This window comes from Aethalodelphis obliquidens, unplaced genomic scaffold (genome assembly GCF_003676395.1).
Source record: "Aethalodelphis obliquidens isolate GAN/ISIS:26980383/991018 unplaced genomic scaffold, ASM367639v1 scaffold9, whole genome shotgun sequence".
Lineage (NCBI taxonomy): Eukaryota > Metazoa > Chordata > Mammalia > Artiodactyla > Delphinidae > Aethalodelphis > Aethalodelphis obliquidens.
Genome location: NW_020837953.1, coordinates 17,235,045 through 17,257,506, shown reverse-complemented (window position 1 = coordinate 17,257,506; position 22,462 = coordinate 17,235,045). Strand labels below are relative to the sequence as shown.

At 37.8% G+C, this 22,462-nt stretch overlaps 1 protein-coding gene across 5 annotated transcripts in view; it reads left to right on the top strand.

Annotated features, from left to right (window-relative positions):
* Positions 1-22,462, top strand: part of ST3GAL3 (ST3 beta-galactoside alpha-2,3-sialyltransferase 3) — a 237,031-nt gene that overhangs the window by 24,502 nt on the left and 190,067 nt on the right. For all 5 annotated transcript variants that reach the window (XM_027108817.1, XM_027108816.1, XM_027108814.1 and 2 more), the window contains exon 2: positions 1,594-1,738. In XM_027108817.1, the coding sequence (XP_026964618.1) occupies positions 1,624-1,738 (115 nt within the window). In that variant the 5' untranslated portion in view covers positions 1,594-1,623. The remainder of the gene's footprint in view (positions 1-1,593; positions 1,739-22,462) is intronic.

Sequence of the window (22,462 nt, the reverse complement as noted above, 5' to 3'; positions counted from 1 at the left end):
AATATGTATACATAGGTTATAATATTTATAATATTTCTCATAGATTATTTCATGACTAAGATAGCTGAGTGGGGTTTGGGAAGGGTGCTCCTAGGAAGTCTTCCTGGCTGATGCTACATTTAAGGTGAGTATCAAAGAACGTGCAGCAGGTGAAATAGGTGGTGGAGAATGTATTCCAGACAGACCTTGAGGAGAGAAACAACAAGAAATGTTCAGTGACTAGAAAGAAGAGGGGCTAGAGCATAGGATACAAATGAGGTTGGGAGAAGCAGGAGATGGTTGGAGAGTAAATAGGGGTGCAGTGAGAAGCTACTAGACTCTAAGGAGCAATTACTTTATTTTAAAGGAATTGAGAATTTAATGAAAGGTCTGTTAGGCAGAATGGTCCCTCAAAGATGTCCACATGTGGGAATTCCCTGGCGGTCCAGTGGTTAGGACTGCGTGCTTCCACTGTAGGGGGCGTGGGTTCGATTCCTGGTCAGGGAGCTAAGATCCTGCATGCTGCACGGCGTGGCCAAAAAAAAAAGAAGAAAAAACAACAACCAAAGACGTCCACACGCTAATCCTTAGAATCTGTAAACATGTTACTTTACATGGCAAAAGGGACTTTGCACGTGAAATTAAGGCTACAGACCTTAAAGTAGGGAGGTTATCCTGGATTATTCAAGTGGGCCCAACCTAATTGCATGAACCTGAAAAGCAAGGAAGTTTTTCCGGCTGGAAACAGAATCAAGATGTGGTAGAAGGGGAAGTTGGTGAGATCAGAGTAAGAGGGACTTAACCCACCACTACTGAAATGTACCACATGGAAAACAGGAGCAAACACTGTCTGATAACCAGCAAGGAGACAGGGACTTGGGCCCTACAGCTGCAAGAAACTGAATTCAGCCTACAGCCTGAAGGAACTTGGAAGTATGTTCATCTCCAGAGTCTCCAGAAAGGAATGCAGCCCTGCTCAGCCCCTGGTTTTGGCCTTGTGACACCTTATGCAGAGGACCCTGCTGAGCCACGCTATGGCTGGAATTTTGGCCTTCAGAGCTCTGAGATAATAAATTTGAGTGGTTTCAGGCTGCTGAGTTTGTGATAATTTGTTAGAGCAGCAGTAGAATACTAATACAAAGGGGTTTAAGCAGGGAGGGAATGTTAGACTCTGTGTTATTAACAGACTGTTCGTGTGCTGTGTGGAAGATGGATTTGGGAGAGTGCAAATTTGGAGGCGTGGAAACTTGTGGGAATACAGTGGTGGCATGGGCTAGGGTAGTGATGGTGGGAAGGGGGTGTGATTTGAGATTTATTTGGGAGGTTAGACTTGCCAGAGTTTGGTCATTGATTGGGTGTCAGGAATGAGCGAGAGGAGGGACACAAGGATGACTGCTGATTTCTGGCTTGGATGCTGACTGATGGTGAAGCTGTTCTTTGAGCCGGGCTTGAGCAGGTTGGAGGATGCCAGGTCATCAACTCAGTGGTAATTCTAGGTGGTTCTTCATTTGGAAATTCTCCTATAAATACTTATTTTAAGGTAGAGTATATCAATAAGATGATTGCTTTATCAGTTAAGACCTAAATTGTTTTTTGGTTTTTTTTTTTTTTTAGGTCATGTAGGAAATCGTAAATCATGTGAAGATGGGACTCTTGGTATTTGTACGCAATCTGCTGCTAGCCCTCTGCCTTTTTCTGGTACTGGGATTTTTGTATTATTCTGCGTGGAAGCTACGTTTATTCCAGTGGGAGGACTCCAGTAAGTATGGTCACTCTAGCCTACCCCCAGAAAAAGCCTGCTGCAGATCAGTTATTGGGTTTTCCTGTGGCTGCTCTCATATTCTTCAGAGATGGGCAGTGATAGTAAACTGAGCATTCCTGGGACTTAGGCTTAGAAACTGCCTACCACTTTTGTTGCTCTAGACTGAGAACTTTGAAGTGTTTTAAAAACTGCATGCCATGGCAAATCCTTTTATGAACTCAAGGAAAACATGCTATTCTTCAATAAAAACCCAAACCATACCAGTACTTCTGGTTCTCGAATGTTGTTCTTTTTAAATTATTATACTTTATTGCCACTCCCATTTGCCAGTTACTGCCTTAGGGCTTGCTATTGCAGTTGGTTTTTTAATGACCTTAAAGCATTCATCTTTACCTTTTCCTTGGATTTTGTTTTTATTTTTAAATTTTTTTAATTAAAAAAATTAATTAATTTTTTTGGCTGCGTTGGGTCTTCGTTGCTGCGCACGGGCTTTCTCTAGTTGTGGCGAGTGGGGCTTACTCTTTGTTGCAGTGTGCGGGCTTCTCATTGCGGTGGCTTCTCTTGTTGTGGAGCACGGCTCTAGGTGCGTGGGCTTCAGTAGTTGTGGCTCACAGGCTCAGTAGTTGTGACTCGCGGGCTCCAGAGCGCAGGCTCAGTAGTTGTGGCGCACAGGCTTAGTTGCTCCGTGGCACGTGGGATCTTCCCGGACCAGGGCTCGAGCCCGTGTCCCCTGAATTGGCAGGTGGATTCTTCACCACTGTGCCACCAGGGAAACCCCAGTTTTTAATTTAATACTGTCTTTGTTTTAGTTTCCCTAAAGAAATTTTGTCTACTTAATCTTTTTAGCTCTTGCTGGTACTGAACTTGTACTTGAATAGAATAATGGCTTTTCCCCTACCCAGTAACTCCTAATCCCTTGCTCCCATTTGTAGTCATTCTCATGTGATACACTATTTTCTGTAGGGCTTCCTGACCCCCCTCCCCCAACACCGACTTGGTTCTGGTTCACCCAGCGTTGCCTGTGCTGTGGTTTGGGGTTTGCAGTTGAAGAGGTTGCACTGAGCTGCACCAGCCTCTGCACACTGTCTTCTTGGCTGTAGCTTCAGGTGTCACACAGTGACGATGCGTAGCTTTCCTTTTGATTCTTTTGTCTGATGGCTGTCTGAGCTGGGTGCAGGAAAATTTGGGTAGTCTGTTCTGATTCCTAATGCCTCTTCTCTAAAATAGTTTTATTTTTACAAACACCTACTGGATGCCAGTGTGGAATTCACTTGAGAATAGAGTCAGGCTCTAGATAAGAGGTTAAACTGAGTTAGAATGAGTTGGAAGAGGCAACTGGCAATTGGCCTAATACTGTATTGACTCCTTAACGTGGGAACTGTTCCTATGAAGTAGTTCATTATTTTCTCACATGGCCCAAATTACTGAAGCAGTTTCAAGCCAATTTAAAAAGTATAGTGTTATATCTTTCATATATTGTTTTATATGTAATGTTTAAGTGCCTCTTAAATGCATAGCTTATAATTATCACTAATTACTTTGTGTTTCCAGGGTTTATTTATATTTTTCTGTTCCAACTTATTTTTAAAATCAAGGAGACGACCCAGAGTAAGGGGTGTTTATATCAGTGCAGTGTAAAATTCTGTAGTTAGAGACATTGTCCATATCTGTAATGGATGGATTCATCTGTATTCATAAAAAAGGTGGAAGTATGTACAAGGAAGGGGGGGGTCTCCTTTTCTGTTAAGAGCTACAGTGGAAGACATAATCAAGGATTAGATAATTTTTTCCTAGAGAAATTGAGAAAAACATTAACTTTATGGAACACCTGTTGTGTGTCAGGTTTTAGACTAGATAATTTACAAATTTAATTTACTTCTTACTATAACCATGTGAAGATGCTATTATTATCCCTGTTTTCCATTTGAGCAAACTGAAGTATTTAGTTTAATTAATTTACCCAAGTTACATAGCTAATTATTAGAACTGGAATTGAGTCCTGATTTTCTTTCTTTAAAACCTATGTTTGTTATTTTACTGAAAAGTATAATGAATACTAAGGATAAGGTTTAATTCTGTATTGTAGTTGGTAAAAACAGAGAAGAGAGAGACTCAGAGAAGAAATAGTAGAGAGTATCAGCATGGAGATGGATAAAGAAAAGGGAAGGAAAATAAGGGGAAGGGAAAGAGAAATAGAAAAAGTCCTCCAGGCGACAAAGGGGTTTATTAGGTTGAAGGTGACAGGTGCTGTTCACGTTCTGTAGGCTTCCGTAGTTTGTTAGTAGTTATCTGCTGTCCTTTGAGTTAGTTGTTAGCTGACTAACCTCTATCTGCACCTTTTTTGTTATTCTGACTCTCAAGTCTTTCAGATATTTGACTTTGAATAGGTTGTTTAGACCTTCTTACTATAGCATATTATTTCTGTGCTGTAATATCAGAGAATAATGTCCAACCCTGATGGCTTACCAAGTCAGGGTTTACCTTTACTTTTCCTTGTTTACCGTTACTCAATAAACAAGGTCAGGCTGAAGGAGCTTCCAAAGCAGATGACTGCTGTGTACTGAAATTTAGGTGTTGGTTTAACAGTATTGATGATGATGCCGATAATAATGAAATGAAAATAATAATTTGTTGAGTGTCTACTATATGTCTGTATTATAACATGGGAGCTTTATATTCATAATCTCATAGTTTATATTGATTATTATTATCCTCTTTTACAGATGTAGAAACTGAGGCTTCAGAGAGGCTCAGTGATCAAGGGTTTGTATGTCTCTCATCTGCAGAGCTTAGAGGGCATTTCCAAGCTTGAAAAATAAATGTCTTTAGCATTATTTTTCCTTAATTTTTATACTATTTATGACTTAACCAAGATTAAGTATTGGAATTCCTTCATGGTGGGGGGGGTGGAAGAAGAGGAGTCTAGAGTCTTTTATTATTAAATTATTCATTCAATAAGCAATATGTTCATATTATGGCCCACAAACTGTTCTGTGTAAACTGGATATAAGATGAATATAGACTTTATGCTCTCAGCCTATAACGTGAGAAAGAAATAAAACAACATATTATAATATGTCATGTTCTAAAAGAGAGGTCTGTGTGAAATGCCATGTTAGAGCATGGAATCCCTTCCAACTAGAAAATCTTAAGATTTAATTAATTCCAAGGCATGTTGTAGAAGAATGCAAACTGTTTTGTTTTGAGCAGTTTAGAGCTACACATGGCCAAGGCATAGTCAGATTGCCAGGACTTGAGTCAAATGCTTAACCTAAAGGCTTCCTGTATGAGGAAGTTGAGATTGGTCTAGTTATCAATGTATTTTAAGAAGTTCTGTAGCTTGAGGTTTCCTGTTCTGTGTGTTTAGGAGCTTGGAAGTTGCTACTGTGACCTAACAAGTGAAACACAAACAGACTGAAAATTCAACTCTTCTTTGCTCTATAAGAGAGGGGAGCACACAGGCAAACCACTGCCAGCAAGGCTGGAGAGAGAGGTGGATACAGGGCAACCACTAAGAAAAGTTTAAAAAGTATAACCAGTATGCTGAAAAAGGAAAGAAAGTGGAATCGTAAAATGCTCAATTAAAACCACAAAAGGCATAAAAAGAGTAGACGATAAAAATAGGCACAAAGAATAAGGGCAACAAATAGAAAACTGTAATGTATATGGTACGTATTAATCCAGATGTAATCACTTTGAACATCCATGGTCTAAATGCACCAATTAAAAGACAGAGATTGGATCAGAAAACAAGACTCAACTGTCTATTGTCTTCAGGAAACCCATTTTAATTATAAAGACACATATAAATTAAAAGTAAATGGAGAAAAATATACTATGGTAACACTAGTCAACAGAAAGTAGGAGTAGCTGTATTAATTTCAGACAAAGCAGGCTTCAAAGCAAGGAAAGTTATCACTGATAAAGAAGGCATTACATAATGATAAAGGGGTCAGTTCTCCAAGAAGACATAAAAATTCTTAATGTGTATATATACCTAACAATAGAGCCTCAAACTATGTGAAGCGAACATTATAAAATTGCAAAGAGAACTAGATGAATCCACTGTCATAGTTGGAGACTACAATACCTCTTTGTCAGAAATGGACAAATCCAGCAGGCAGGAAATCAGTAAGAACCTAATTGAACTCAATAACACCATCAATCAATTGGATATAATTGACACCTATAGACTGCTTCACTTAACAACAACAGAATACACATTTCTTCTCAAGCTCATGCAACATTCAAGATAGACCACATTCTGGGCAATAAAACACATTTTTTTTTCTCTTGAAGTATAGTTAATTTCCAGTGTTGTGTTCGTTTCTGGTGTACAGCAGAATGATTCAGTTTTATGTATGTACACACACACACAGACATATATATTCCATTATAGTTTATTACACGATATTGAATATAGTTCCCTATGCTATACAGTAGGACCTTGTTGTTTATCTGTTTTATATATAGTAGTTTGTACCTGCTAATACCAGACTCCTAATTTATCCCTCCTCCCCTTTTCCCTTTAGTAACTGTAAGTTTGGTTTCTATGTCTGTGAGTCTGTTTCTGTTTTGTCAGTAAGTTCATTTGTATCATATTTAATTTAATTTATTTTATTTTTATTGGATATAGTTGATTTACAATGTTGTGTTAGTTTCAGGTGTACAGCAAAGTGAATCAGTTATACATATACATATAACCATTCTTTTTTAGATTCTTTTCCCATATAGGTTATTACAGAGTATTGAGTAGAATTCCCTGTGCTATACAGTGGGTCCTTATTAGTTATCTATTTTATATATAGTAGTGTATATATGTTAATCCCAATCTCCTAATTTATTCCCCCCGTTCATCTTTGGTAATCATAAGTTTTTTTTCTACATCTATGAGTCTGTCTCTGTTTTGTCAATAAGTTCATTTGTATCATATTTTGGATTCCACATATAAGTGATATCATATGATATTTGTCTTTCTCTGTTTGACATACTTCACTTCATATGATAATCTCTATGTCCATCATGTTGCTACAAATGGCAGTATCTCATTCTTTTTCCATAAAACACATCTTAACAAATTAACAAGAATAGAAATTATATTCAGACCACTAAAGAATTAAGCTAGAAATCAATAAAAGAAAGATAACTAGAAAATCTTAAAATGCATGAAGATTAAACAACACACTTCTAAGTAACACATGGGTCAAAGAAGAAATATAGGAGATATTTTTTAACATTTTTAACTAAATGAAAATGAAAACTGATCAAAAATCGTGGGCTGCAGCAAAAATAGAGGGAAATTTATAGCATTGAAGGCATATATTAGAAAAGGAGAAAGATCTAAAATCAATAATCTAAGTTTCTGCCTTAGGAAACTAGAGAAAGAAGAGCAAATTAAATCCAAAGCACACAGAAGAAAAGAAATAATAAGGATTAGAGCAGAAATCAGTGAAATTGAAACAGCGGAACAATAGAGGAAATCAGCGAAACCCAAAGCAGTTTCTTTGAAAAGGTCAGTAAATCAACAACCTTCTAACTAGGCTAACAAAGAAAAAAAGAGAGATGACACAAATTACTAGTATCACAAATGAAAGTGGGATCATCACTACTGATTTAATGGATGTTAAAAGCATTATAAACAAATACTCTGAACAACTCTATGTCCACAAATTTGATAACCTAGACGAGATGGAGCAATTCTTTGAAAGACACAATTTGCCAAAACTTACACAAGAAGAGATTGACAATCCAAATAGGCCTGTATCTATTAAAGAAATTGAATCAATAATGATTACCTTCCAAAACAGAAAGCACCAGGCCCACATGGGTTCACTGGTGAATTCTACCAAATTTTAAGAAAGAAATTAAGCCAATTCTCTGTCATCTCTTTCAGAGGATAAAAGCAGAGGGAATATTTGCTAACTCATTCCATGAGGCCAGCATTACTCTAATACCAAAACTAGACAAAGACATTACAAGAAACAAAAAAATAGAACAAAAAAACTATAGACCAATATCTCTCATGAACATAAATGTAAAATTCCTCAATAAAATATTAGCATATCACATCCAGTAGTCTATAAAAAGAATTACACACCATGGTTGTGGGATTAATTCCAGGTATGCAAAGCTGGTTCAACATTTGAAAATCAATTAGTGTAATACATCACATCAACGAGCTAAGGAAGAAAAATCACATGATCATATCAATAGATGTAGAAAGGGTATTTGATAAAAATCCAATACCAAGTCATGATAAAAATTTTCAGTAAACTAGGATTAGAAGGAAATTTCCTCAGCTTGATAGAGCATATCTACAAAAACCTACAACTAACATCATACTTAATGGTGAGAAAATAGAAGATTTTCCACTATGATCAGGAATGAGGCGATGATGTCCCCTCACACCACTCCTTTTCACCATTGTACTGGAAGTCTTAGCTAGTGCAGTAAAACAAGAAAAGGCAATAAAAGCTATATGGATAGGGAAGGAAGAAATAAAACTGTCTTTGTTCACACATGACATAATTGTCTGTGTAGAAAATTGAAAAGAATTGACAAAAAAAACTCCTGGAACTAGTAAGCAATTATAGGAAGGATGCAGGATACAAGATGAATATGCAAAAGTCAATCACTTTCCTATAAGCCATCAATGAACAAGTGGAATTTGAAATTAAGAACACAGTACCAAAGGGACTTCCCTGGTTGTGCACTGGTTAAGAATCCGCCTGCCAGTGCAGGGGACACGGGTTCGAGCCCTGGTCCAGGAAGATTCCACATGCTGCAGAGCAACTAAGCCCGTGCGCCACAACTACTGAAGCCCGTGCACCCTAGAGCCCGTGTGCCGCAACTACTGAGCCCATGTGCTCTAGGGCCCATGTGCCGCAACTACTGAGCCTGTGTGCTGCAACTACTGAAGCCCGTGCGCCTAGAGCCTGTGCTCTGCAACAAGAGAAGCCACCACAATGAGAGAAGCCTGCGCACCACAATAAAGAGTAGCCTCCGCTCGCTGCAGCTAGAGAAAGCCCATGCGCAGCAACGAAGACCCAATGCAGCTAAAAAAAAAAAACAAAAAAACTATATTAAAAAAAAACACAGTACCCAAAATAAAATACTTAGGTATAAATCTAATAAAGTATGTGCAAGATCTATATGAGGAAAACTTTATAACTTTGATGAACAATATAAAAAAAGAACTAAATAAATTGAGAGATATTCCATTTTCATGGGCAGGGAGATTCAATATTGTCAAGATGTCAGTTCTTCCCAACTTGATTTATAGATTCAAGACAATTTCAGTTAAAATCCAAACAGGTTATTTTGTGAATATTAACCGATCCTAGTGTTTATATGAAGAGGCAGAAGACCCAGAATAGCCAACCCAATTTTATACAAAAACAACAAAGAGAACTGGCATTACCTGACTTTAAGACTTACTATAAAGCTACAGTAATCACGATAGTGTGGTATTGGAAAAAGACTAGACAAATAGATCAGTGGAACATTGATACAGAGCCCAGAAATAGACCCCCATATAGTCTACTGATATCTGACAAAGGAGCAAAAGCAAGACAATGGAGAAAAGATAGTCTTTTTAACAAAGTGGTGCTGGAACAACTGGACATCCATATACCGAAAAAAGAAAAACAAAAGCAAGAACAAATCTAGGCAGACCTTATACCTTTCACAAAAATTAACTCAAAATGGGTTACAGATCTAAATGTAAAACATAAAACTATAAAATTTTTAGAAGATAGAGGAGAAAATCTAGATGACCTTGGATTTGGTGATGACTTTTTAGATACAACACCAAAGGCACAGTTCATGAAAGAAAGCACTAAAAAACTAGACTTCATTAAAATTAAAAGCTTCTGCTCTGTGAAGAGAATGAAAAAATAAGCTACAGCTTGGGAGAAAATATTTGTAAATGACACATCTGATAAAGGATTGTTACTCAAAATATATGAACTCATAAAACTCAACAATAAGAACACAGGTAACCCAATTAAAAAATGCACCAAAGACCTCACCAAAGAATGTATACGGATGGAAAATAAGCACATGAAAAGATGCTCTATGTCATATGTCATCAGGGAAATGCAAATTAAAATAACAATGAGATATCACTACATACCTATTAGAATGGCCAAAATCTGGAACACTGATAACGCCAAAATGCTGGCAAGGTTGTGGAGCAACAAGAACTCTCATTCATTGCTGGTGGCAATGCAAAATGGTACAGCTACTCTGGAAGACAGTTTAGCAGTTTCTTATAAAATGAAATATACTCTTACTCTATGATCCAGCAATCACATTCCTTGGTATTTATCCAAATGAACTGAAAACTGTGTCCAAAACCTATACTTGGATGTTTATGATGTTTTGTTCATAACTGCCAAACTTGGGAGCAACCAAGATGTCCTTCAGTAGTTGAATGGATAACTAAACTGTAGTACATCCAGACAATGGAATGTTATTAAGCACTAACAAGAAATGAACTATCGAAGGCATGAGAAGATGTGGAGGAACCTTAAATGCATATTGCTAAGTCTTAAGTAGATGAGTCCCATCAAGTTAGAGAAGTCTGAAACACCATGGACTTTCCTCAGATCTACACTAAACATAGCATAAAATCATGGCTACATAAGTTTAGGGTGGTCAGGCAGTAATCTTAGTTCCCCAACCAGGGATCGAACCCATGCCCCCTGCAGTGGAAGTGTGGAGTCCTAACCATTGGACCGCCAGGGAAGTGCTTGAACTGCCTCTTAAAATACAAATCAACACTCTTCAGAGGAAGATAATAGTACTCATAGTTTCTACATGTAATATCCACAGTGTCCAGTGTTCAATAAGTTACATACAAACAAACAGGAAAATGCAATCCATATTCAAGGAAAAACCCCCAAGTCTTGGTAAGATGGCCCAGATATTGGACTTAGCAGACAAAGTAGCTATTATGGATAATCTGAAGAATAAAAAGAGATACAGTGAACAATAAGTAATCTTAGCAGATAAGTAGAAACTATAAAGAAGAACCAAATGCAAATTCTAGAACTGAAAAGTATAGGAACAGAAATGAATATTTCGTTTAACAGTAGACTGGATAAAACAGAAGAAGTCAATGAACTTGAAGAGAGTGCAATAGAAATTATCCAGTCTGAACCACAGAAAGAAAAAAATACTGAAGAAAAACGAACAGAGCCTCAGGGACCTGTGGGACAATATAAAATTTTCTAATATATATGAGAATTGGGCAGAAAAAATTTTGAAGAAATGATGGCTGAAAACTTCCTAAATTTGGTGGAAACAAATTAACTTACAGATCTGAGAAGCTCAGCAAACTCTTAAGAAGGTTACATTTTGGGGGAGAGAGGAAATCTAGTTATATCACAGTCAAACTTCTGAAATCCAAAAATAAAGTGGGGACTTCCCTGGTGGCGCAGTTGTTAAGAATACGCCTGCCAGTGCAGCGGACATGGGTTCCATCCCTGGTCCGGGAAGATCCCACATTCCGTGGAGCAGCTAAGCCTGCGTGCCACAGCTACTGAGCCTGCGCTCTAGAGCCCACAAGCCACAATTACTGAGCCCACGTGCTCTAGGGCCTGCATGCTGCAACTACTGAAGTCCATGCACACAGAGCCCATGCTCTGCAGCAAGAGAAGCCACAGCAATGAGAAGCCCACACACAGCAATGGAGAGTTGCCCCTGCTCACCACAACTAGAGAAAGACTGCATGCAGCAAAGACGACGCAATGCAGCCCAAAATAAAATAAATAAAAATAAAGTGAAAATTTTGAAAGCAGACAGAGAAAAGGAAACATTACATATGGGGGTAAGAAATTCCACTGACCTTTCACTATAAAGATCAGAACACAATGAAAGATCTTTAAATGTTGAAAGAAAAATACCAAAAACCTGTCATCCCAGAATTCTTTATGTAAGGAAAATATCCTTCAGAAATGAGGATGGAGCTTCCCTGGTGGCACAGTGGTTGAGAGTCCTCCTGCCGTTGCAGGGTACACGGGTTCGTGCCCCAGTCCGGGAAGATCCCACATGCCGTGGAGTGGCTAGGCCCGTGAGCCATGGCCGCTGAGCCTGCGCTCCGCAACGGGAGAGGCCACAATAGTGAGAGGCCCAGGTACCGCAAAAAAAAAAAGAAAAGAAAAGAAATGAGGATGAAATAAAGACATTTTCAAATAAAAAAAAGTTAAGAGAATTTGTTGCTAGCAGAACTGTATAACAAAAGAATGCTAAAGGATATCCTTTAGGCCAGTGGGAAGTGATACTAGATGGAAACTTGGATCTACAGGAACAAATGAAGATCACTGGACATGATAAATAGTGGGCAAATATAAGAGACTCTTTCCTTTCTCCTCATAGCTTGCTTAAAAGACAACTATTTGTGGGGAGGGGGAAGGGTGAGCTGTGACAGGGCGAGAGAGAGTCATGGACATATACACACTAACAAACGTAGTAAGGTAGATAGCTAGTGGGAAGCAGCCGCATGGCACAGGGATATTGGCTCGGTGGTTTGTGACAGCCTGGAGGGGTGGGATAGGGAGGGTGGGAGGGAGGGAGACGCAAGAGGGAAGAGATATGGGAACATATGTATGTGTATAACTGATTCACTTTGTTATAAAGCAGAAACTAACACACCATTGTAAAGCAATTATACCCCAATAAAGATGTTAAAAAAAAAAAAAAGACAACTAATTGCTTAAAGCAAAAATAGTCACCCTGTAAAGTGAGATTGAGAACATGTGGTGAAATAAAAGATAGGACAACACTTGCATAAGGAATGGGGGGTGAGTAAATGGAATTTTAGTGCTGTAAGATTATTACATTTGTGAACAGGAAATAAGAAATGGGAAATAGGAATATTGCATATAAAGTGAGTAAAGGGTAAAGTCAGAAGTATGAAATGTCATATGTAGAGAGGTATTATATTGACTCTGTATAGACTCTGATAAGGGAAGGGTGTGGTATTCCTTAGTAGAACAACTAGTAAAAAAAATAACGAAAAGAGGTTTATATCTAAGAAATCAATAGAAGAAATAAAATGGAGCACTAAAAAAATTCAGTTAACCCCAGAAAACAGCCATATAAGAAGAAAAAAACAGAAGGGAGAAATGGAACACAAATGATAAGACAGTTGACTTCATCCTTACTATATAAATAATTACATTTAAATGTGAATGGATTAAAACTCCAGTTAAAGGCAGAAACTGTCAGAATGGTTAATGAAGCATAATCTAACTATGTCCTAATATGAGACATCTATTTTAAATTTAAAGACACAGGTTCAAAGTAAAGGATGGAAAATAATAAGCATAAGAAAGTTGGCACAGCTACATTAATTTCAGCAAATTATACTTCAAGACAAAGAGTTTGCAAGAGATTAGAGAGGGTCATTACATAACGATAAAAGGAGCAATTCACCAGGAAGACATATATTATGTATGTACCTAATAACAGTATCACACCTCATTAAGCAGAAACTAATATGACTAAAGGGAGAAAAGGACGATTCGCCAATCATGTTCAAATATATTAATACTGCCGTCTCTCAGTAATTAATAAAACAAGTCAAAAAATCTGTATGGCTATAGGAGCTCTAAGCAACACTATCAGCTACTTCTACCTAATTGAAATTTATGGAACACTTTACCCAATAATGGCAGAACATGCATTCTTTTCAAGTGTAAACAGAGTGTTCATTTAGGTTGACACTAGGCCATAAAATAAAGTCTTAATACATTTAAAAAAATTGAAATCTTACAGAGTATATTCTATGGTTATGATGGAATTAAATCAGAAATCAATAATAATAAGACAGTAATTACAGGTACAGGCAAACTAAATCTTGCAGGCCAAATCCAGCCTGCTGTCTGTTTCTGTAAAGTTTTATCAGAACACAACCATGTCAATTCATTTACATATTGTCTATTGCTACTTTTGTGCTATGATGACAATATTTTAAAAATTTATTTATTTTTATTGAAATATAGTGGATTTACAATGTTGTGTTAGTTTCATGTGTATGGCAAAGTAATTCAGTTATATACGCATATATATATTTTTTCAGATTGTTTTCCCTTATAGGTTATTACAAAATATTGAGTATAGTTCCCTGTGCTATACAGTAGGTCCTTGTTGTTTATTTGTTTTATATATTGTAGTGTATATATGTTAATCCCAAACTCTTGATTTATCCCTCACCCTTTACCCTTTGGTAACCATAAGTTTGTTTTCTGTGTCTGTGAGTCTGTTTCTGTTTTGTACATAAGTTCATGTTATTGTTTTTTTTCAGATTCCACATATAAGCAATATCATATGTTATTTGTCTTTGTCTGGCTTACTTCACTTAGTATGATAATCTCTAGGTCCATCCATTTTGCTGCAAATGGCATTATTTCATTCTTTTTCCTGGCTGAGTAATATTTCAGTGTATAAATATACCACATCTTCTTTGTCCATTCATTTATCAATGGCTGCTTCCACATCTTGGCCATTGTAAGCAGTGCTGCTATGAACATTGGGGTGCATGTGTCCTTTTTTTTTTTTTGCGGTACGCGGGCCTCTTACTGTTGTGGCCTCTTCCGTTGCGGAGCACAGGCTCCGGACGCGCAGGCTCAGCAGCCATGGCTCACGGGCCCAGCTGCTCCGCGGCATGTGGGATCTTCCCGGACCGGGGCACGAATCCGTGTCCCCTGCATCGGCAGGCTGACTCTCAACCACTGCGCCACCAGGGAAGCCCACATGTGTCCTTTTGAATTATGATTTTCTCTGGATATATGCCTCCGAGTAGGATTGCAGGATCATATGGTAGCTCTGTTTTTAGTTTTTTAAAGAACCTCCATACCGTTCTGCATAGTGGCTGTACCAATTTACATTCTCACCAACAGTGTAAGAGGGTTCCCTTTTCTACACACATTGAATAATTGTGACAGAGACTATCTGGCCTGCAAAGTCTAAAATATTTATTACCTGGCCTTTACAGAAAAAGGTTGATGCCTCCTCAAATATTTGCCTAATAAACAAGCTCTTAAGTAACTTATGTATTAAATAAGAAGCCATGAGAGAAAACAGCAAAAATTTTAAACTGAATGATTATGAAAATACTGTATATTAAAATTTGTTGGGTACAGCAAGAGCAATGCTTAGAAGAAAACTTATAGCTTTAAATGACTACATTAGAAAAGAAGAAAGTCTTAAAAATAGTGGTCTCCATTTCCACCTTAAAAGGCTAAAAGAAGAAGGGTAAATTTAATCCAGAGTAAGTAGAAGAAAATAAATGATGGAGATATAACAGAAATCAAAGGAATAGAAAACAAACAATTGAGAAAATTAACAAAACCAATATTTGGTTCTTTGAAAAAATTAAGAAAATTGATAAATTCCTAACAAGAATAATCATGGATGACACCAAAAGCGTAGACAACAAAAGAAAAAATAGACAAATTGGACTTCAAGTTGAAACTTTTTTGCATCAAATGACACTATCACAGCATGAAAAGGCAACCCATGGAAAGGGAAAAAATATTTGCAAATCATGTATCTGATAAAGGATTGCTGTCCAGAATATATAAAGAACTCCTACAACCCAACAATGAAAATACCTGATTCAAAAATGAGCAAAGGATTTGCATAGACACTTCTCCAAAGGAGATATATAAATAACTAATAAACACATGAAAACATGCTCAACATCACTAATCATTAGGAAAATGCAGACCAAAACCACAATGAAATACCACTTCACACCCATTAGGATGGTTATTATCAAAAAACAAAATAACAGGTATTGGCAAGGATGTGGAGAAATTGGAATCCTTGTTGCATTGCTGGTGAGAATGTAAAATGCATTCTACGTGCATTCCTAAGTCTACCTGCTATGGAAAATGATATGATGATTTCTGAAAAAATTAAAAATAAAATTACTATATGATCCAGCATTTGTACTTCTGGGTATATACCAGAAAGAAATGAAAGCAGGGACTTGAACAGATATTTGTACACATGTGTTCATAACAGCATTATTCACAATTTTCAAAAGGTAGAAGCAACCCAAGTGTTCATCAGCGGATGAATAGATAAACAAAATGTAGTATATACATACAATGGAATATTATTTCACCTTAAAAAGGAAAGAAATTTTGACACATGCTATATTGATGAACTTTGAATTCATTGTGCTAAATTTAATAAGCTAGTCACTAAAGGACCAATACTGTATGATTCCATTACATGAAGTTCCTAGAGTAGTCAAATTCATAGAGACAGAAAGTAGAATGGCGACTGCCAGGGGCTGGAGGAAGGGGGGGAATGGAGAATCAGCTTTTAATGGGTACAGAGTTTCATCTGGGAAAGGTGAAATGTTCTGGAGATGGATAGTAGTGATGGATTCGCAGCAGTGTGAATATACTTATCATAGAACTGTACTCTTAAAAGTGGTTAAAATGGTAAGTTTTATGTATATTTTAATTACAATAAATAATTTTTTTAAAAAATCAGGGAAATAAGAAAGAAAACATAATTTAGGAAGAGATGTGGCAATATTACTACAGATCCTACACACAGTAAAAAGGTAATTGGGGAATATTATGGCCAGTATTATGCTAATAAAATTAACAGTTTAGGTGAAATGGACAAATTCCTTTGAAAACACAGCTTACCAAAACTGACTGAAGAGGAAATAGAAAATTTGAGTAGCTTTTTATCTATGAAACAACTTAGATTCATAATCAGAAGGCTTCAGGCTCAGACAGTTTCACTGATGAATTCTATAAACATTCAAGGAAGAGTTTAATACTAGTCTTGCACAAACTCTCTCTGAAAATACAGGAAGAAATACTTCCCAATCCATTTTATGAGACCAGCATAATATTGACCAAAACATGACAAATATATTACAGAAGGCAAGATTATAGGTCAGAATCCTTCATGAGCATAGGTACAAAAATCCTCAACAAAATGTTAGCAAATTAAGTCTGGCAATATATAATTACAGGATATTACAGCATGACTAAGGACTTCAAGGTTGATTCACCGTTTAAAAATTAGTCAATGTAATTACCACATTAACAGAATGAAGAGGAAAAACCATATCTTAATCATTGCAGGAAAAAATATTTGACCAGATATCAGAATCTATTATAAAGCTACAGTAATTAAAACTGTCATACTATGCTAACACATATATATGGAATTTAAGAAAAAAAAAATGTCATGAAGAACCTAGGGGTAAGGCAGGAATAAAGACGCAGACCTCCTAGAGAACGGACTTGAGGTTATGGGGAGGGGGAAGGGTGAGCTGTGACAGGGCGAGAGAGAGTCATGGACATATACACACTAAGAAACGTAGTAAGGTAGATAGCTAGTTGGAAGCAGCCGCATGGCACAGGGATATTGGCTCGGTGGTTTGTGACAGCCTGGAGGGGTGGGATAGGGAGGGTGGGAGGGAGGGAGACGCAAGAGGGAAGAGATATGGGAACATATGTATATGTATAACTGATTCACTTTGTTATAAAGCAGAAACTAACACACCATTGTAAAGCAATTATACCCCAATAAAGATGTTAAAAAAATAAAAAAATAATAAAAAAAAAAAAAACCTGTCATACTAGCCCAGGAAGAAATTAATAGATCTGTTATCTACAGTGCATGATCATATATATATATATATACACACACATGCAGAAACGAGACTATTACCTACTTTATTTAGAAAAATTTACGTCACTTTCACACACCTTATACAAAAATAAATCCAGGTAGATACAGATTTAATTGTAAAAAGCGAAATTAAACTAGCAGGAAAAAAATAGAATATAGCATTGGGGTTGAGAACGATTTTATTAGCATGACACCAAGGTAAGAAACAACACAGTAAAAAAATGAAAAGTTTTATTATCTTTCATATGAAACTTTTTTATGGAGAAATAAATTTTGTTTTGTTTTTTTGTTTTTTGCGGTACGCGGGCCTCTCACTGTTGTGGCCCGTTGCGGAGCACAGGCTCCGGATGCGCTGGCTCAGCGGCCATGGCTCACGGGCCCAGCCGCTCCACGGCATGTGGGATCTTCCCGGACCAGGGCACGAACCCGTGTCCCCTGCATCGGCAGGGGGACTCTCAACCACTGCACCACCAGGGAAGCCCTGGAGAAAGAAATTTTAAGCAAAGTTAAATGACAACCAAGAAAAATATTTTCAGTATATGAGTGTAAAATGAGTTACATTATTTTTACCTTCCATATTGACAGAGATTTTAGAATGATTATGCCCTGCACAGGTGTGAGTAAGCCATTATTCTTATACACTTTAAGTGGATTTCTGGAAGACAGTATAACAATATGTATTCAAAAGTTCAAATATGCACACCTTTTGATTCTGCAGTTTTTACTTCCTGCATAATACAGAACAAGCTTGCAGAGATATATGTATATGTGCACATTGCAGCATTATTTATTAGAAAAAAATGGAAACAACCTAAACGGCTGATAGAGGATTGAGTAAATAAAATATGGTGTATGCATTCAGTGGTTACTGTACAGTGATTGAAATGGCTAAGGTAGATCATTAGGTCCTGACACAAAAAGATGATGTTTTTCACTCACACACACACACACGCACACACAGACACGCTCAAATGCACACAGACATATAGGTCAACCTTAGGCCTCATTTGTAGGAAGTTCAAAATCGCCAGCACTTAAACATTCATTTGCAGTTAGAATATGCCTGGCACTGTGTCGGGTCTTTGGGATAGAAAGATGAATATGGCGCTGTCCTGCTTTCATGGTGCTTATAATCTAGCAGTGCTGTGAGGTGATAACAGGTAACATCTTTTGAACACTTAACTATGTATTTGGAGTTGCACTGTTCTAAAATGCTTTGCATGCATCACCTTATTTAATCCCCTGCTTGTTATGTTTGGTAGTATTTTCACAATTTACAGGTTAGGTTATTGAGGCTCAGCAAGTTAATGCCTTTTTTGAGATCACATAGGTGGAGCGGTGGAGTCTGGGCTGTTGTCCCATTTTACAGATGGGAAAACAGAAAGCTTTAAGTGAATTGGTCACTAGTGGAGACAGGGAGCTAAAGACTTCTATCCTCAAAGCTTGTGCTCTTAGTAGCAATACTTGATAGCTGAAGTCTTCTTAATATACTAAGTCTTTTTTCCTGAGATCTTCCTCCTCAGTTATTCCCTCACAAACTTTTTTGACCATCACAAACTTAGGGCAAGAGACCTCTTAGTCCACTTATTCCATCTATTTTCACTTTTCAGTGGAAAAGAACTGGGTGGTATGGGTGGACTATCTCTCTACAAGCAAATTTGGGGAGGATTATGTATAAATCTACTTTAAGAGATTGTTCATATTTGAACAGTAACTCACATATGCCTTGAGGTTTTGTAATTCGAAAACTGTCAGAAATGTTTTTTTTTTAAATTAATTTATATATTTGTGGCTGCGCTGGGTCCCCGCTGCTGTGCGCAGGCCTTCCCTAGTTGTGGCGAGTGGGGGCTCTCTTCATTGCGATGCGCGGGCTTCTAACTGCGGTGGCTTTTCTTGTTGCAGAGCACGGGCTGTAGGTGCGCGGGCTTCTGTAGTTGTGGCACGTGGGCTTCAGTAGTTGTGGCTTGCAGGCTCAGTAGCTATGGCTCATGGGCTCTAGAGTGCAGGCTCGGTAGTTGTGGCGCACGGGCTTAGTTGCTCCGCGGCATGTGGGATCTTCCCAGGCCAGGGCTCGAACCTGTGTCCCCTGCATTGGCGGGCGGATTCCCAACCACTGCACCACCAGGGAAGCCCCTATGTCAGAAATCTTATGGATGTAAATATGCATCAATACTCATTGTAGAGTTAACAACTAAAACAACTCACAACAAACAACTAATGGCTAAACTAATAGAAATTTATAATTTAAAAGCAAGAGTAACAGCAATTGCACTCCATGTCCAATTCAAGACAGCACTGATGACACACGGATACAGGTGTACCTTGGAGATATTGCATGTTCCGTTCTAGACCACTGCAATAAAGCGATTCACATGATATTTTTGGTTTCCTGGTACATATAAAAGTTATACTTATGCTATACTGTAGTATATTAAGTGTACAATAGCATTATGCGTAAAAAACAATGTATACATCTTGATTTTAAAAACTCTATTTCTAAAAATTGCTAACCATCCTCTGAGCCTTCAGCAAGTTGGAATCTTGTTGCTGGTGGAGGGTCTTGCCTCGATGTTGGTGGCTGCCAACTGGTCAGGGTGGTGGTCGCTGAAGCTTGGGGTGGCCGTGGCAGTTTCTTTTCTTTTTTTTTTTTTTTTTCAGTATTTGAAAATTAAACAATGAAATCCATCATATTAACAGGCCAAAGAAGAAAAATCACATGATCATATCAATCATTGCAGAAGAAGCATTTGACAAAATTGAATATTTATTCATGATAAAAACTCTCAGAAAAATAGGAATAGAGAGGCACTTCCTCACTTTGATAAAGAACATCTACAAAAACCCTATAGCGAACATATTTAATGGTGAAAGACAATGTTTTTCTCCTAAGATGGGGAACAAGACAAAGACTATCTACTCTCACCACTTTTTTTTTTTAACTCTACAAAATATTTTATTGCTTGAATGTGCAAGATAAATTTAGCAGGCAGAAGAATAAATACTGGCTCTCAAATTTCTTTGCTAGTGATACACAGAATACAAAAGGAATAGTTTGACAAATTACAGTCAGTTCAGTTTGGGATACATTGTTTGAGTATGAGTTTGAAACGCCAAGAAGAGTCCTAGATATAGAATTATGTTGATTTTTTCATATAAAATTATCTAGCACAATATATTGATTAATCAATATAATGCCAATTTATAATAACAGCAAGTTCTCATTATATGTGGGTCATTTCTTGAGCACTCTGAACTGTTATATTGCCCACTCCCATGCCAACATTACACTAGTTTTATTTTAAAAGTCTTGTTATTGCATAAATAAGTCTCCACACCTTATCACTACCACATCTTCTTCTTCCTCTTCAAAATTATCTTGGCTGTTTTGGTTTTTTATTTTTTTTCTAATACAGCAGGTTCTTATTAGTCATCAATTTTATATACGTCAGTGTATACATGTCAATCGCCCAACTGATCACACCCCCACCCCCACCCCGCTTTCCCACTTTGGTGTCCATACGTTTGGTCTTTACATCTGTGTCTCAATTTCTGCCCTGCAAACCGGTTCATCTGTACCATTTTTCTAGGTTCCACATATATGCGTTAATATACGATATTTGTTTTTCTCTTTCTGACTAACTTGACTCTGTATGACAGTCTCTAGATCCTTACACGTCTCAACAAATGACCCAATTTCATTCCTTTTTATGGCTGAGTAATGTTCCATTGTATATATGTACCACATCTTCTTTATCCATTCATCTGTCAATGGGTTGCTTCCATGTCCTAGCAATTGTAAATAGTGCTGCAGTGAACATTGCGGTGCATGTGTCTTTTTGAATTATGGTTTTCTCAGGGTATATGCTCAGTACTGGGATTGCTGGATCATATGGTAATTCTATTTTTAGTTTTTTAAGGAACCTCCATACTGTTCTCCATACTGGCTGTATCAATTTACATTCCCACCAACAGTGCAAGAGGGTTCCCTTTTCTCCACACCCTCTCCAGCATTTGTTGCTTGTAGATTTTCTGATGATGCCCATTCTAACTGGTGTGAGGTGATACCTCATTGTAGTTTTGATTTGCATTTCTCTAATAATTAGTGATGTTGAGCAGCTTTTCATGTGCTTCCTGGCCATCTTTATGTCTTCTTTGGAGAAATGTCTATTTAGGTCTTCTGCCCATTTTTTTAAAAATTTAATTTATTGGGCTTCCCTGGTGGTGCAGTGGTTGAGAGTCCACCTGCCGATGCAGGGGATGCGGGTTCGTGCCCCGGTCTGGGAAGATCCCACATGCCGCAGAGCGGCTGGGCCCGTGAGCCATGGCCGCTGAGCCTGCGCTCCGCAACGGGAGAGGCCACAACAGCGAGAGGCCTGTGTACCGCAAAAAAAAAAAAAAAATTTATTAAACTAATTAGTTTATTTATTTTTGGCTGTGTTGGGTCTTCGTTTCTGTGCGAGGGCTTTCTCTAGTTGCGGCAAGCGGGGGCCCTCTTCATCGCGGTGCGTGGGCCTCTCACTGTTGCGGCCTCTCTTGTTGCAGAGCACAAGCTCCAGACACGCAGGCTCAGTAGTTGTGGTTCACGGGCCTAGTTGCTCCATGGCATGTGGGATCTTCCCACACCAGGGCTCGAACCCGTGTCCCCTGCATTTGCAGGCAGATTCTCAACCACTGCGCCACCAGGGAAGCCCCCTGCCCATTTTTTGATTGGGTTGTTTGTCTTTTTAATATTGAGCTGCATGAGCTGTTTATATATTTTGGAGATTAATCCTTTGTCCGTTGATTCATTTGCAAATATTTTCTCCCATTCTGAGGGTTGTCTTTTGGTCTTGTTTATGGTTTCCTTTGCTGTGCAAAAGCTTTGAAGTTTCATTAGGTCCCATTTGTTTATTTTTGTTTTTATTTCCATTACTCTAGGAGGTGGGTCAGAAAGGATCTTGCTGTGATTTATGTCATAGAGTGTTCTGCCTATGTTTTCCTCTAAGAGTTTGATAGTTTCTGGCCTTACATTTAGGTCTTTAATCCATTTTTTTTTTTTTTTTTTTG